The 16,981-nt window shown below is 50.4% G+C and overlaps 1 protein-coding gene across 2 annotated transcripts in view; it reads left to right on the top strand.

Annotated features, from left to right (window-relative positions):
• Positions 1-16,981, top strand: part of SPPL2B (signal peptide peptidase like 2B) — a 31,152-nt gene that overhangs the window by 11,573 nt on the left and 2,598 nt on the right. Inside the window, exons 6-14 of one of the 2 annotated variants that reach the window (XM_077332347.1) lie at positions 19-161; positions 3,360-3,456; positions 3,561-3,677; positions 6,899-6,980; positions 7,560-7,634; positions 9,418-9,480; positions 11,099-11,198; positions 13,307-13,384; positions 15,543-15,703. In XM_077332347.1, coding sequence (XP_077188462.1) covers positions 19-161; positions 3,360-3,456; positions 3,561-3,677; positions 6,899-6,980; positions 7,560-7,634; positions 9,418-9,480; positions 11,099-11,198; positions 13,307-13,384; positions 15,543-15,703 — 916 coding nt within the window. Of the gene's footprint in view, positions 1-18; positions 162-3,359; positions 3,457-3,560; positions 3,678-6,898; positions 6,981-7,559; positions 7,635-9,417; positions 9,481-11,098; positions 11,199-13,306; positions 13,385-15,542; positions 15,772-16,981 lie in introns of both variants that reach the window. The other variant, XM_077332348.1, reaches the window with a different exon arrangement.

The following is a 16,981-nucleotide window of genomic DNA, read 5'->3' as shown; positions in this document are numbered from 1 at the left end:
CCGCTTCTCTTCTTCCAGGCGCTACATGAAGCACAAGCGAGATGACGGGGCTGAGAAGCACGAAGATGAGACGGTTGACGTCAGCCCGGTCATGATCTGTGTGTTCGTGGTCATGTGCTGCTCGATGCTTGTCCTCCTGTATTACTTCTACGACGATCTAGGTCAGCCTTTCTCAACGTGTTTTTCCCTTGAGAAACCCCTGAAACATTCTTCGGGCTTTGAGAAACTCCAGAATTGGCGCGATTGTGCAGAATATGGTTGGAAAGCAGAGCTGTGGACATGCTCATCCAGGGTCCCTCCCCGTCCCACCTACCCCAGGCCCATCATTGGCCATTTTGGGAGCAGGGGGGTCAGGTCAGCATGACCATATAGGGCAGTGGGTCTCAACCTTCCTAATGCTGTGACCCTTTAATGCAGTTCCTCATGTTGTGGTGACCCCCCCAACCATAAAATGATGCAAGTGTTCTTCCACAGAAATTAAACCGAAACTGACCAAAGGCGTGAAGATCCATTGTTCATGATTGTATATAAATTGGTTATAAACTATATATATAAATTGGTGGTTGCCTTCAGGAGGAGCGGCAACAGTGTCAACGGACCCTCCCCCCCCCCCCCCGGCCAAGCTGCTCACCCTGCTGCAACCCCTGTGAAAGGTCGTTCGACCCCCAAAGGGGTCCCGACCCCCAGGTTGAAAACCACTGATATAGAGTCATATCACTCAATACATTTTTAACAGATTTTTTAAATATACAAAAAATAACTCCCACCCATTCAAGAAACCCTTCTGGGGTCCCCCAGAAACCAAAACCCCAAGCTTTCACAGAACCCTGGTTGAGAAAAGCTACAGTAGGTATTGAGTGGTTGTCACGGCAGTCTGTGGTTTGAACGATGGCAAGCGCAAACCCAGCATTTTGCAACTCGGCAAGCCAAAATCTTTTGGGACACCTTTATCCAGGTCACACTTAGCCTGCCCACCTTGGCTTGACCAATATTAGTAACAGATCACATTTTAAGGGCCGCACAAAGGACTTGCACAATTGATACCAGCACAAGTCTGTTTGCCACTGTTTGTGTTTACAAAATCAAGCCGAAATGGTGGTCCCATACAGGGATTGACCTGTGGTGAGAATAAAGATCCCTTCCTTTCTGTTCATCCCATATGAATAAGTGTTCAAGCTGGACTTTGGCCTCTGCCTGGTTCTCCTTAACTTGCTAAACGGGAGCTTTGTTTTCAGGTGGGTAACCGTGTTGTTCTGAAGCAGCAGAAGAAAGTTTGAGTCCAGGGGAACCTTGACCAACCACGTTTTATTCTGGGTACACACATTTGTGTGCGTTTATCTGAAGAAGTGTGCCTGCACACGAAAGCTTGCACCTGGACTCAAACTACTTTGTGCTGCCTTCAGAGGTGACAGGGGGTGTCACGCCAAGTAGAAGGAAGGACAGTTGTCCAGATTGGCAGTCCTGCAATTTGGCTGGTTTTAGCCTGCTCTTCCAGTGTTGCTCAGGGCGGATAAAAACATTAAAAACATTATTTAAAGCAATATGTATTTAGACTAGATGCCCCCCACAAATATCATCAGGAGATGATTTTTCTGTCTGCCAGTGGTGAGGCCAGCATTTTAAAATGGTTGTTATTTGGGGTTCTAAAATAAGTGAGTGAGTTCCCACTTACGGCAGTGGTTCCTCTGGTGCAAGAAGGTTTTCCCTGATGCACAGATTTCTTGCAATCAAGACTTATTACACTGGAGGCAAGTCTCACAGCTAACCGAATGGATCCACAGAATCCAACCCAAGGTATCTCCACAAACCCCTATATCAAGCATTATTCTCAGGCTAAGAGCTGGGTTTGCGGCATACACCAAATGGCAAATCTGGACTAAATGCTGTTCTCCAGTCAAACCCGCCCTGTTCAGCGCTCATGAGGGAGAAGCTGTGGGGAGGGGGGAGGAGAGATAGATGCATCTTCATCAGCCTCTGAGAGTGTGCAAGGCTTGGGGCACAGGGAGGCGTTTCCTGCGTATGCTGAAGTGCGAATGAGCAGCCCTTCAAACAATCAGGAAGGTGAACAGAATCGGGATGCGTGAGCCTCCCTAATGCTGTTCCAGGTAACAGTATGAGAGGGGATTTTGGGAGGGGGGGGTTGCCTATGCTCAGCCTGTGTGCCTGCCCTTTTCTGAGCATTTAGCAGCGACTAACTTGCTGGTGGTGTTCTGAAACTTTGGTTGTCTTCCTCAAAACCGATGCCCATGACAAGCATTGCTGGCAAGCCCTGACCTCTATCTGTCTGTTCAGTTTCTGGCCTCTTATGCGGACGGAGATCAAAACTTTCATCGTCCTTTATGCCCCTACTCTTTTTGGATTTTCCCCCCTCTTCTGATGCGTGTGAGGATGTGTCAGAGTAGCCCTGCTGCTTCAGACTAACGGTCTATCTCAGGAGCCTTTGGCCTTTTTGGCACCTGCAGGCACCTCTGGATTGCTGGATTGCTGACGTAGCGCGATGGGCACAGCCACAAAGAGCTGCCATGGCAGGTGGAGCTTTCTGCTTTCCAGAGGGCTTGCAAAACGGAGCTCTTCCACCAGGTTTCTGGTTGGGGCCAGTGCTAGAGCCACTGTTACGGGTCTCCACCTGGTTGGATCAATTTACATCTGTTCCAAACATCTGGCCACAAGTGCTCCACAAGAGAATGCCAGCTGCTGAGGGTCACGGCCGTGGCAGGGCAAAACTGTTGGCTTCCTGTCTGGTTTGTGGGCTTCCAATCGGAGCATCTTGCCAGCCACCATCAGAAACCAGATACTAGGCCCTGCTGGCTCCACAAAGCTCTGCTGACATTCTTCTAGGCAGGGGTGGCCAAACTGTGGCTCTCCAGATCTCCATGGACTACTGTTTCCATGAGCCCCTGCTGGCAGTGGCTCATGGGAGTTGTTGTCCATGGGCATCTGGAGAGCCGCAGTTTGGCTTACCCCTCTTCTAGAGGGAAGCACCACCATTTCCAGAACAGATCCATCAAGTTCCAGCCCTGTGAGCATAGGCTTATGGTTCTATTCCTTGGCCTTGGTGGGTTTGCACTATTCAGAATAAGAACAGCAACGTTCTGATTACGCATCTCAAAGGTCCCATCAGCAAGCAAGGCTGCCTTTCAGGTGAATCCGCCGGAATAGGACCAGCTGAGATTGAACGCCACTCCACTTAGGACGCATCATATAAATCTCACCCCTCCTCTCTCTTGCCCGTCTGTCCACACAAGGGCTTTTCTTTGGAGCAGCATTGGCCTTTGTTGCCGATGGTGGGAGGGGGCTGAGAATTGGCTTTCCTTCTGCTGCTTCTCTTCTGAGATGTCATTTCCGCTTCCCCCTTCCAGTTTACGGCATCATCGGGATCTTCTGCCTGGCTGCTTCGGTTGGCCTCTACAGCTGCCTTTCTCCCTTCGTCCGGAGGTTCCCTTGGGGGAAATGCAGGTACGTGGCTGTTTGGTTGGCTCATTGTCATGCGTGTCTTCTCCTCCGTGTGCATAAAGCACAGCAATCCATGCACCCCGTGATACCCTCTGTCTGGTCTTCAGGGTTCCCGATAACAACCTGCCATACTTCCACAAGCGCCCGCAGGTCCGCATGCTGCTCCTGGCTGTCTTCTGCGTCGCCGTCAGCGTGGTCTGGGTAGTCTTCCGCAACGAGGACCAGTAAGTCCGCAATACTTTTTCCGCTCAGTCTTCAAACCTTGATGCTCAGTCTTTTGCCTGTGCCGCTCATGAACAGCCTTTCTCAACTTTTTTACCCTTGATAAGCCCATGAAACATTATTTAGGCTTCGGAAAAACCCAGAAGTGGTGCAATCGTGCAGAATATGGTTGAGAAGCAGAGCTAAGAGCATGCCCACTTAGGGCTCCTCCCTTTCCCACCCCTTCTAGGCCCATCATTGGCCATTGGGGAGGGTCGATAGGACCATATATGGCAGGGGTAGTCAAACTGTGGTCCTCCAGGTGTCAATGGATTTCAATTCCCATGAGCCCCTGTCAGCTTTTGCTTTTTAGTTCAGCTGTGGAATAGGCTGCCTAAGGAGGTGGTGAGCTCCCCCTCACTGGAAGTCTTCAAGCAAAGGTTGGATACACACTTTTCTTGGATGCTTTAGGATGCTTTGGGCTGATCCTGCGTTGAGCAGGGGGTTGGACTAGATGGCCTGTATGGCCCCTTCCAACTCTATGATTCTATGATTCTATGACATCTGGAGGGCTGCAGTTTGACTACCCCTGATATGCGGTTATATCATTCTATAAATGTTTAACATTTTAAAAATATGTGAAGAATGAATTAACACCCACCCTTCCAGAGCCGTCAAGAACCATACACCCTACAGCAGTGGTCTCCAACCTGCGGGCCATGGCGCCGGGCCGCGGCTCCCTCTCCCCGCCCCCCCCCCCCAGTAAAACACTTCCCAGGCCGCAAGCTTGTGGCCCGGGAAGCTTCTTACTGCGGGAGGGTGGGGAGAGGGAATCAGGGCCAGGCCACGATTTGGCCGCGCATGGCGCATTTGCGCATGCTCAATGCGCGGGCGCGGCCCGATGCGGGGTGTGGCCTGTGCGGGCGCGGCCCGATGTCCTGCCGTTCCCCAGCCTCAGAAAGGTTGGGGACCACTGCCCTACAGGGTTTCACGAAACCCTGGCTGAGAAAGACTGTGCTAGAAGTTGGTGGGAGGGATCAGGAAGCTGCCTGTCTGTAAAATGAAGGCGAAGTTCATGCCAACAGCCCCAGCAGCCCAGAGTAGTGTGAGCTGGTCAGTCTGGAAGCTAGTCAGGGCTTGCGTGGGAGCCCACCAAGGACGTCTTCGATCACTATGCAGAGGCAGACAGTGGGAAATCCTGTCTCTTCACCACCTACTGCTTTGAAAGCGCCATGAAGAGTCACCCGGAGTCGATTGCCTCTTGAAGGCACGTCATTATTATTAAGTTAAGGCTAGACTGGAAAGCGGATCGATTGTGCTCCGGAAAGAGGAGTCTGCCGCTGATTACGCCTTCTCCAAAGCACAGCTCGCCGGTCACTTGTTCACTGCAAACATTTTCCCCTCGGCTGGTTCCCACCCCCCAGCAACTCAGCCAGCTGGCTCCTCCAGTGCTCCCTGTGCCCTGGGCTTCTCTCTCCACTGGGGACGATTTGATGCTCAGGACCATTTCCTGAAACAAGATCCTCTGATAGAGGGTGGGTGTGGGTGTGGTGCGTTACTGCTGCTGTTGTACACAAATGACTTTTGAGGTGTGGCAGTATAACGGTGGCACCCCAGTGGGGACCAAAAGCAGCTTCCAACATTCTCTTCTCCATTTTTTTCCCTTGTGAGGAAAGTTAGGGGTAATGTATGCATCTCTCAGCAAGCCTCCTATGGCAGGGTAAGAGTTCGAACCTGGGTCTCCTTGAACCTAGTCCAGCATCCTAAACGATATGCCGTGCTGGTACTTAGGTACTCGGTAAAGAGCTTCATGTTCCAACCTGTCTGTCACGTATTCTTTCCCCTTCTTTTGCGTGTGTGTTTCTCTTTGCTTCCTTCGTTCTGCCTGCTGTGGAAAGGAGGTTTTCAGCATGGCCCTCTATCATGCCTATATTTCGTTAGGCGTCGGATCCCCGCAGAACTGTTTCATGAGCGAGGTGCTTTCCTCAGTTGCAAGGAGCCGGAGGGGAGACATCACCGCCAAAGGGAAAGATCCGCAGCAGCTCCTTCCTTGTCATCTTTAAACAGTTTTGATTCATTGCTGGCCACTTTGTGGGAACGATGCTGGGAAGAACAGGCTAAGTTAAACAAGGGCCATGGTCTGGGGAAGGCAAACGGGGGGGGTGGCCTTGTCCAGGGGATTTATAGAATCCATCAGCGCAGTCTTATGCAGGTTTATTCAGGAGTAAGCATTGGACGGGCCTTCTCTCCCAGGTAAGGGGGCATAGGATTTGCACAGTGTGGGTTAGTGGCGAAGAGGATGCCCTAGTGCAGGGGTAGTCAACCTGTGGTCCTCCAGATGTCCATGGACTACAATTCCCATGAGCCCCCGCCAGCAAATGCTGGCAGGGGCTCAAGGGAATTGTAGTCCATGGACATCTGGAGGACCACAGGTTAACTACCCCTGCACTAGTGTACCTGGAGGTAGCCGCCACTGCCGTTTCATGTCTTGCCTGGGCCGCAGGCTCGCTCTGTCATCTTTCGCATGATCCTAATCCGTCTCTCTGTCTAACCCCATTTTTATCCCATCCTTCCTCAAAAAGAGCTCAGGGGTGGCTATACATACTTCAATCGCCTCTCCTCCTCGATTGTATCTTCACAACAACCCTATAAGGTAGGTTAGGCTGAGAAAGGATGAGACTGGCACAAGGTCACGTGCAGAACTTCGTGGCCGCCTCGGGACCCAAACCCAGGCTTCCTCGGTCCTAGTCTAATCATTCTGTCACACTGGGCAAGGTTACTTTCCTGGCTTTGGGGTTCTGCGATGAATAGGAGGGTTAAGACTGGCTTGCCTTGCAGGAGGTTTACATGGGACTTGATCCCTGAAAATGGCTGCCCACAGGTCTAGTAGTAGGTTAGAATTGTATTAATTTTAAAGAAAAGTTAAAGATGAGGGATGGGGAGAGGCCCTTGAGTCCCTGAGGTGTTTGGGGTGTGATTGTTGTGGGTGGACAAGGGTAGAAAGGCCCTGACCAATGAAGGGGCAAACAAGTTGGAATGGAGAGGAAAACCAAAGATGCCAGAGGGGAGATGTGTGGCCTATGATGCCCTCGCAGTCAGGGAGTAAGACCTAATGAAGGTCAGCGGGTCAGACTATGAGGTCATTGCAATTGCTGGATGGGAGGGAGAAGATAATCTGGGCCCAGAATCTACTCTTTCGGCTTCTGCACAGCCCTCACCTCCATTGTGCCTCTTCTCGTTCCAGGTGGGCCTGGGTCCTCCAAGATGCTCTGGGGATCGCCTTCTGCCTTTACATGCTGAAAACCATCCGGTTGCCAACATTCAAGGTCAGTCCAAGTGGCAGTTCAGGATGGGGACCAGCGAGTTGCGAACCAGTGTCAGGTTCAGGTCGGGAAGACCAAGAATTATTAGAAAAGGGTGTGAGCTGGAATACCTCTTCCATAGGTAGCAGACATCTTCTTGGAAAAAATGCCTCTTCCATATGCAGCAGAATGCCTCTTTCAGAATATTTTTTTTTCCTTGGAAGAAGCATTCCCTCTGGCACGAGAGAAGGGAACAGTATCACCCACGGAGTTTGGGGCTGTCATTAGAGGTATTCCCTCCTGTAGCCATGGCCCTTTGTAGCTGGCATTTGCCAGTGCTTTTTAACAAGTACCGGAATTAAAAACACTTGCTTCTTTTTTGTAACATACCCTGCCTGATTAATTGGGTATGGTGGTTTTTCCCCCAGCTGATCAGAAGGTTTTCAATTAATCACACAGTGCAGGTCCAAAAATTATCACTTTCTAGCACTGAATGAGTCAGGCTGTGGGCAGTGGGTGTGGCTTTGGGGTCTCCTTTCAGGAGATCGGGTGTCCTTTTATTAAGATACACAAAGTGATCTTTCTCTCTCTCTCCCCTTCTAGGGCTGCACTTTACTCCTCTTAGTCCTGTTCGTGTACGATGTTTTCTTTGTGTTCATTACACCATTTTTCACTGAGGTATGTAGCATTTGCCCTGGGATTGGCATGGTTTTCCTTTGGGTTTTGGGTTGTATGCTCTGGATCGGGGGTTCCCAACACAGGTGCCACCAACGCATTTCCTGGTGCCTACCAAATTTTTTTAGAAAGTGGCTGGGGAAATGTGGGGCTCTTACCCAATGTGGCTTCTGACTGGCCACTGAAGATCTGTTTGGCTGTGCAGATGAAAATAATGCTGTTTCCGTTGGAGCTACCATCGCAGTGTCCTGTCACTCCTCTTCGCCAGTGTCTCCTTAAAAATACTCCTCTTCTCCCCTGCACTTGGGCTTCCTATGTGTGCATGGCCCCGCCTCCTGAAGTAGCCATTTTGTATCTGGCTCTGCCTCCTAAAGCAGCCATTTTGCAGTTGTGCCCACTACCTTGTATCAGGATTCTGCAGGTGCCCCCAGGCTCAAAAAGGTGTGGGGGGGACCAGGTCTGGACTGTGCACTGTGTACCAATTCCAGTTGCTTGTATTACCAGATTTCGGTCAGTGTGTCGGACCAGAGAGTGGCTGTTTTTACTGAAACGAGGGGAGGGTTTTTCTCTCTCTCCTCTCTTCCTGCATGAGCGTTGTCAGTGTGTTTGATTCATTCCTTACAAAGTGCAGAAGGGCGGGAGCATGAGAAAATGGGAAAGTCTCTTTATCCATAGATGTCGGAGGGGGGAGCTGGGCAGGATGCTGCTCCCACAGGCATCACGAGGCTGAGTGGCTTTGCAGCCCTTCCGCACTCGGTGTCAATGTCCAAATGTTACCGTGACGTACTCTGCGCGAGAGCCTTGAGGCGGTCGAACGCAGGCAGGAGGGCAGCAGGTCAGACTCAAAGGAAAGGAAGTGTCATGCTTTGATTCTTCCCCCTTTGATATTTGGCCTCCCGGCACCCCCAGCCCTTGAACGATCCCTCCCGTTTCCCTGCGTTGGTTGACCTGAATTGCGGCAGGCACCAAAAATATCTTATGCGTGCCCAGACTGTGCGTTTTATCCCATTATCCTTGATCCCTTGATGACAGTTTCAATTACGCTCACTCTGCACAAAGTTATCTTTATTAATGTCAGGACATTGCAGAGTGGAGTATTCTGTCTCGGGGAGGGAAGGGAGGGGCTGCTTCACTGCAAACAAGCAGCGCCATCTTTTTCTGGCAGCCCACACCGGATCTGTCCATTGCTAAAGATTGCGGGGTTTCTGTGCTTGACCTCCAGAGGACATAAACAGGAGGACTTGGTGGTGGGTGGGGGAGAATGAAGGTATCAGGGAGGGGTTAGGGATGCCTTGGTAGTTGTGAGTTCCTGCATTGTGAAGGGGTTGGACTAGATGACCGTGGAGGTCCCTTCCAACTCTATGATTCTATGTTGCTAGCCTCCTAATAGGACTAGTCCCCCTGGAGAAATTGGATGCTTTGGAGGGTGGACTTGAGAGCATCATGCCCCACCGAGGTCCCTGGCCTCTCCACATCCAAATCTCCAGAGTTTCCCAACCGGGAGCTGGCAACCCTACCCCTAAGAACGCAGGCAGCCCAACCCAAGAAGGATTCTCAGTGTTGTAGAGGACTCCATACAAGGGAATGAGCGAGCATCCTTTCCAAGGCCGACAGCCCTAGCATCTTCTCTCTTTCCCCAAGGCACGTGCTGGTAGGGTTTCATGGGAACTGTAGTCCATGGAATCTGGAGAGTCACAGTTTGGCCACCCCTGCTGTGACAGGCAGGAGGCTGGAAGCTTTTTTCTTAACAAACAAACAGACTGCATCCCTTCTCTGTTTCTTTCAGACCGGGGAGAGCATCATGGTGGAGGTGGCAGCTGGGCCGACTGACTCGGCCACTCACGAAAAGGTGGGTTTGGGACTGGGAAGGTTTCCAGTGATTGGCCCCCAGGCAAGAAGGTGGGTGAGTGGAGCAGGTACTGGCCTCCTGCTCTCGCTTAACAGCATCTCCGCTGTTAGGTTGAAATGCCTGTTTCTCTTCCTCCCACTTCTGAGCAGGGGGAAGCGGAATGCATCTGCCCAAACCAGCCAGTTCAGTTCGGGGCTTTTAGTTCGGTTGGGTTCAGAGGCTCAGTTTGGGAACAGTGCCGAGCCCTGAGCCAAAGCGGGATCAGCCGGTTCGTGCCCATCCCTAGTCGTCAGTAAAGGGCAAGATGGCGTTTTCCAGTCTGTTGGGCAGCTTCACGGCTCATATGCTGGGGCTGTGTCTACTATCCCTCGCCCTCATTTTCAGAAGAAAATAACTGGGGATTTGTTGTGTAGCAGCTCTACTGAAGCGCTCTGTGGCACAGCTGGGAATTGGTGCTGCCTTGGCCTGTGCTTAAGCAGCTGTGTGGATGGAGCCTGGGGAACCGTTCAGTAGCCTTCGCCCAATCCACTCGTTCTTAGAGATGATTTTGCGGGGCTGGTGGGTTGGCCACTTCCCTGTAGCCTGTCTGCAACTATTGATCATGGCAGCTGTGTGGGATCTCAGTGTCCAGTCTCTGGAGTAGGGCAGCAGTGGGGTAGAGCTTTGTGTCCTTCTTGGGGGCTTCCTGGAGACATATGGCCTGTTTATTTGAAGAATTGGGACATAGATCAGCACTTTACATAAGCTCAGAGACAGGATTCTTGACAGAGACATTAAGAAAAGGGGTTGCATAGCCAATATACCTTGGCATGGGGTGGGGGGCACAGGGGCTGCTTTTGGCCAATGCACACAGAAAGGGCAATACAATTTCCTCTGATCTACAAGGTGCCAAAACAGCCCATCCGGCCATCTGGTATTTAGTCTGAGCTCCCAGCAAGGCCATCCTTGTGAGTGGGAGGATGCTTTGAAATGTTAGAGGGGGGATGGAAGGGAGCATCGTGGACCCAGGGACGTGCCACGGCTTCATGGGAGATCCGGGAGCACAAAGGAGAAAGAGCCGAACATCAAAAGGGACGAAAACCTACAGGTCAGGAAAACGGGTTCATGACACAGCCACTGTGTGGGAATAGCTGGTCCCAACTGGCTCTTACTTTCTGGTCAAAACGCAATTAGACTCATTCTTGAAAGGGAGAGAGGAGGTCTAAAAAGTGGTGGTGAAAAATGCCCCTTAAGGTTCTCAAGGCCAGCGATGAACAGAGGTAGTTTGCCGTGGCAGTAGTCCTGGTCTTTCCTTCCTTCATGGTCTGTCATCCAAGTACTAACCCCGGCTGACCCCACTTTTGATGAGATTGTTCTTGCCTGAACCCTCTCAACCTACATAGTAGTTCTACAGGCTCTCCCATGTTCAGGAGCAGCCTATCTCTGCATGCCATTTCCCAACGAGACAGGGAAAGCCAGATAGTACTTTGGGGGTGGATCCCCCCCATCAAAGCATCAAGACCTGCTTGTGGATTTTCTGGAGGCTACGAATTCTTCATAGCGGGAAATAATAATCGTAAATAAAAATCTGTCAAGGCCTGTAATCTCCCTCAAGGAACACTTATTTTATCTTTCAAAGCTCCCCATGGTGTTGAAGGTCCCGAGGCTGAATTTCTCACCACTGGCACTCTGTGACAGGCCGTTCTCGCTTCTCGGATTCGGGGACATTCTGGTTCCAGGTACATTCTCTTCTTCTGACCTTGCTTCAGGCCTTAACAGCCATCGGAATTCCCCCCTCAGCTCTGGTTTCTCACTTCTGGCACCTGCTCTTGGCTTCTGTTTCTCAGACCTGCCAAGACTTTACACTAATTAACCCTCTTGGCTGCTAAGGTCATCTTGGTGCTATCTGAGAAGGAAAGGAGCAATCACTCAGGTGTATGGGATGCTAGTCTGAAAGACTTAATACTCTCTTACAAAGTACCTTTTTTAAAAAGGCAAAATGTAAGATCCCTCTTTTTTCCCTTCAACTGGAGTAAAATTCCAAAACAATAAACGTGATAGGCAGTGAACATAAATCTGTCTTTGACTCGCACTCTTCCAATTGCAAGTGGTATGATTCTAAAAGAGAATTTGTGTAAAGTTCTAAACATGTTTATAAATTTCTGAACAGTCTGTACATGATGTAGTTAGCACCATACAGGTTAGACAGAATCTTTTAAGGACAAAATGCATCCATGCTGAAGATACGGGAGCAAGTAAGCAGGTTGCCAGCACATGTGATCGCCATGTCCAGTTGTTTCACACAAGAATTTTAAATGAGATTGTATGTCCGATAGGAATATCTGTACCTAAAAGTTTCAAAATAGTATTGCTGGGACTTATACCAAAGGCCACTTCTAAGCAAAGATCTTCTATAAGTATTTGAAAGATTGTCACTTAGACTTAGAGGATGTCCTTAGAGGATGGTTGTCACTTAGAGGAACTTAGGGAGCGGCTCCTGTTGGCAGAAAAGGCTAGAACGGGCAGCAATGGCTTTAAACTATGTGCAGAATGGTTACTGGCTAAATATTGGGGAGGGGGGAATTTACAGTCCAAGTTGTTTAGCAGTGGCATGGGCTGCCTAGCGGTGGTGAGCTCCCCCTCAAAGGCCATCTTCAAGCAGCAGCAAGATGGATCCTTCTCATGGATGCTTTAGGCTGATCCTGCCCTGAGCAGGGGGTTGGACTAGATGGCAAGTATGGTCCCTTCCAACTCGATGATTCTATAATTGTCAGGAACCTTTTGTACAGTTTGGGGGAGACTCTTCTTAGTTTGCAGATTGTCACCCTTTAAATTTAGTAATCTCAGATGTTAGGAATTTGTTCTATTTGAACTCTAGTAGAGAGAGCAAATCTCCCCTGATATGAACACACAGGAAGTTGCCTTATGTTGAATCAGGCCCTTGATGTATCATAGTATCAACTACTGAAACTGGCAGCGGCTCTCTGGGATCTCCAGCAGAGGACTTTCTTATCAACTACCACCGGATCCTTTAACTGGAAATGCAGGGATTAAACCAGCAGTGCTGTGGGTTCAAGGCAAAAATCTATGGCCGTGCTTTTCGCCTTTTCGGCTTTCCATCAGCAGAACGATAGCTTGCTGGTGGAGTAAGTCCTTCATCTATGGCGTGGCTCAAGTTCAGTTTCCATTCAAAGGCTCCCCAGTAGCAGGTGCTGGGAGGGACTTCTGGTGCCATATATATATATATAATCACTGAAAACGGAAATTATCTAGAAACCGTTATGGTTGATTCTTCATGTGTATAACATTGAATTGGTATTGAATATATATATATTATTACTAGAATATTGTCTTGGAAGGGTTCCTTGTTTTACTGTTGATATTCTATTGTGAAACCTTCCTTTTTCGTGTTGTGCTCAGAGGAGATGAGGCAGTGATGTATGAAATGCACCAAAGCCCCTGACTGCATCAGACAGCTTTGTGCATGCAGCAATCTGCAGTGATGCTTCTCTGCTTTCAGAGTGACCCCTTGGAAGGGAGGTCAGGCACATGCTTTGCTTGCAAAATATCCCGGGTTCAGTCCAGGCATCTCCAGGAGTGGCTGCTGGGAAAGGTCCTTCTCTGCCTGTGGTCTTGGAGAGCCGCTGCCGGTCAAATGAAACCAGGCCGCACAAGGAGGACCAAGGGTAGAAAGCAGCTTCACGTGTACAAGATTTGGGGAGGTATCCAGAGATAGCTTTTGAGCAGAAGGTGCAAATGGACTTTTGGTTACCAGCAGGTAGAACTTGGGATGGGATGTGTGTGTAACCATTTCAGTGTCCTCTCAATGGCCCTTTTCTTCCTTTAGGACTCCTGGTAGCATACTGCCACCGGTTTGACATCCAAGTCCAGTCATCGAGAGTGTACTTTGTTGCCTGCACCACAGGTAAGTTTTGCTCTTCCTGGCTCATGAGATGCATTCCTTTCAAATCAGCACCATTTTGGCTCCTAACCTGCTTTCCAGCCATCACGCAAGGAGAAGCCGTTTCTCCCCCCTCCCCTTCTCCTATCGCATCTTGCTTAGCAAGCTCCTTGTTTCTCCGAGCCAGAATGAAAGCTCTTTGAACACAGATTGAATTACAGCAACCTTCATTATATCTCATTCTGAACTGGCCTTGAGGACATAGATCATAAAACACACACAGTGGAGCCAAAGTCCGGTGGGGAGGGGGGATTTTACTACAAGCCTGAAGGAAAACCACAGTTTACAGAAAGATCGAAAATAAAAATAACGTACTTGGGGATTGGAAGAATGCCCAAATTATATAACTAATACCTGCTTCTAGTAAGAAAAACATGCCACTGGAAACTTGGGCTGTGAGGTCTCAGCAGCCATTTGGGGGGTTGCTGGGGAACCTAATGTTTCCAAGCATCAATATGAGTAGGGGGAAGAGACCTTTAAAAAGTGAAAGGTAGGAAGATGGGAATGTGAAACTTTCCTGGGGAGGAGCAAAGAAAGGTGGGGAAATAAATCTACCAACAAATCTCTCATCCCTTATGTCGAACATCTACATAAGGGGCGAGAATCCTTGTCCCCTGCCCATTCCTGCTTCCCAGATACCCAGACTCCCTCCCCTCCCCACTCCACTCCTCACTCGCTTTCCCCTACTTACCTGTGTGGCTCCTGGGCACCATGGCTGGCCCAGCCACTGCAGCTGGGGCTCACACTAAGGCCTGCTTGCCGCTGCCACCAGTCTTCTGAGGCTGCTACTGCTCTCCGGAGAGCGGGGGCGGCTTTGGAAGACTGGCAGCTGCAGTGTCAAAGCAGCGAGCACCAACATTGAGGCACGCTCGTTGCTCTGGCGCCGCGGCCATTGGTGAGCGTCTTCTGAGGCCACTCCTGCTCCTTGGAGGGTGGGAGTGGCCTCGGAAGACTGGCCGCGGTGCCAGCACAAGAGCAGTGAGCATGCGTGAGCACTAGGCCGCGCGGCTGTGGGCCATCCACTGGCGTGCTCCCTAAGGCGGAATTGGGACTGCACCAGTAGATGTTCCACATTAAAAAAAAAAAAAGGGAAGCTGAAGAAGGGGAATCCGAAACGGTGGGTGGGGGAGGGAAAAGAAAACAGAAAAGGGTTAGTGAGTGGAAAAAGAGGGGCTGGAGAGGTGGCCCGGTGAAGGGAGTGAATGAGGAAAATGTAATTCCCATCCCTCCTTGAGTCCTTGCTGGTCTTTCACTTTGTGTAGTAAGTCAGGGGTAGTCAACCTGTGGTCCTCCAGATGTTCATGGACTACAATTCCCATGAGCCCCTGCCAGCGTTTGCTGGCAGGGGCTCATGGGAATTGTAGTCCATGAACATCTGGAGGACCACAGGTTGACTACCCCTGTAGTAAGCTATGAAGGAGGATAACAGGCTCGATTGACACTTTGGTTTGCCTTTCAACACCCGGGCCTGCATTTGCGGATTCAAAAACCCATTTCTGTTGGTCACAACAAATCCCAGCAACATGTAGCATTTTTTTTAAAGTATTGACTTTTAAATAAAGCATCTGCTTCAAATCCTCTCAGCCGTGAAGCTCACTGGCTGACCTTGGGCCAATCTCTTGGCCTAGCCCTGCCTCTCAGGGTTATTGTGGGGGTTGGGAGAAAGCCCTATGCTGGCCTTGGAATTGTGTCTCAGAAAGGATGAAACAGAAACATGATCGGCAGGACAAGAGCATGGCGGGGGAGTGGCTTCAGAGACATCCCTTTGTGCACGCCCCCTCCTCCGCTTTGATCGGGCAGGGAATTAGTGTAAAATTGCAGCCACTGTGCCTTCAAGGCTTTTTGCAAGCAGCCACACTCCACTTGCGCATCTGAAGACCAGGCCATTCTTTTGCTCGCTGTAACAGCCTCTTGGATGCAATTTTGCACCCAGCAGCTTCTGTTCCAGCTCGCTCCTGCTCAATTTGCAGAAATCTAGGACCAGCAAGCAAATGTGGGCAAAAGCGTCCCCTGCCAGCCATCGTCTATGGGCAGGGTGTAGGTGGTGGGTAGGCACATCCTGGTTTACAGAAGGCCCCCAAGCCCCTTCCGCTCACCATGTCTCCTTTTTCCTCCATGGCAGCCTATGGCATCGGCCTCCTGGTAACCTTCGTGGCCCTGGCGCTAATGCAGAAAGGCCAGCCGGCGCTCCTCTACCTCGTGCCATGCACGCTCCTCACCAGCTTCGTCGTGGCCCTGTGGCGCAAGGAGCTGGGCATGTTCTGGACGGGCAGCGGCTTTGCGGTGAATACCAGTTTGCTATGAGTGTCTCCGAGAAATGCTAATATTAGAAACCCGTAACTAGAATTACAGTTGAGTAATACTATTGTTGGTAATACCCTTGCATAAAAGGAAACGTCTGTTCTGCTTTTTCCTCAGCACCTCCACCCTGGCTAATTTTTCTTAATCTCGGGGGAACCCTCCCTTCTCTCCCCTTGGAGTTTTTTGCGTTTATGGCATGTGAATTTCTCCGCTCTTAATGTGAAAAATATGCTGGAGAGAGTTAAATAGATCCCTTGCCCCACAAACAGCCAAGACGGTTGCAGGGGGGGGGGGGAACCCACAAATACAAAAGTACTGAAACGGAGAGTTGTGGTCCTCCAGGATGACCAGCAGCTGCAGTATGTATTTTAGGAACACAATCTGTAGCTGCTATACTGTGGCATGTGTGCCCTGACCTGTACCCCATGTCTTTCTCCTGGGTGGTCTAGGGGCTGAAAGGTGTGTGTACTGTCAGCTGACCTTAAGACACTATACCAGGGTGACCTAACTGAGGGGCTCATGGGAATTGTAGTCCATGGGCATCCGGAGAGCCCCAGTTTGACCACCCGCATCCTATACTGTGTTTCCCTAACCCTGGGGTACATCAGTACTGTATTGGCTGCTGTGAGGGATTCCCAACACGGCACCTGCCAATATTTCTCCCGAGTGCCCCCCCAAGTGATTTTAGAAAGTGGGTGGAGCCAGGTGGGGCACTTCCCCAGTGGAGCTTTTGATTGGCCAGTGGCAATAGTATTGGCTGGGAGCGATTAAAATAACATCGCCACTGCGGCAGCTACCTTCACGGTGTTGGTTTTATTCCCTCTCGCTCCTTTTTCCTGGAGTTTTTTTTTTTTTAAGTTCTCTGTACCTGGGCCTCCTCTGTCTTCCTGGGTGTGTTTCTGTGCCTCCTGCGGTGGCAGTTTGGCTGCGTGCCCCATAGCTGCCGCTTTGACCTTTGCCCATTGACCTGTTTCGAAATTCCCAAGGTGTCCAAGGCAGAGGGTCAGGCTGTTGCCAGCAGGGTTGGTCTGGTGTTTCTCTGCGGGATGAGGAGGTCAGCTTCCAGGGGAAGGGTGTGGGCAGCAATCCCCCATCTCCCGCACTGCTCAATTGATTTTGTGGTCGCCACGGAGAATCCTATTTTCACCCACCTCCTTTATTTTTATGGCCAGACAGTCTACCCGTTCTGCTTAACAGTTTCTGGTTTTAGGCCCCCCGTGGGAGGACCCGGGAATCTCGCATAGTAGCCTATGTTTGAAG

The sequence above is a fragment of the Paroedura picta genome, chromosome 4 (genome assembly GCF_049243985.1).
Source record: "Paroedura picta isolate Pp20150507F chromosome 4, Ppicta_v3.0, whole genome shotgun sequence".
Classification (NCBI taxonomy): Eukaryota; Metazoa; Chordata; class Lepidosauria; order Squamata; family Gekkonidae; genus Paroedura; species Paroedura picta.
Note: the sequence above shows the minus strand (reverse complement) of the source record. Positions and strands in the feature narration are given on the sequence as shown.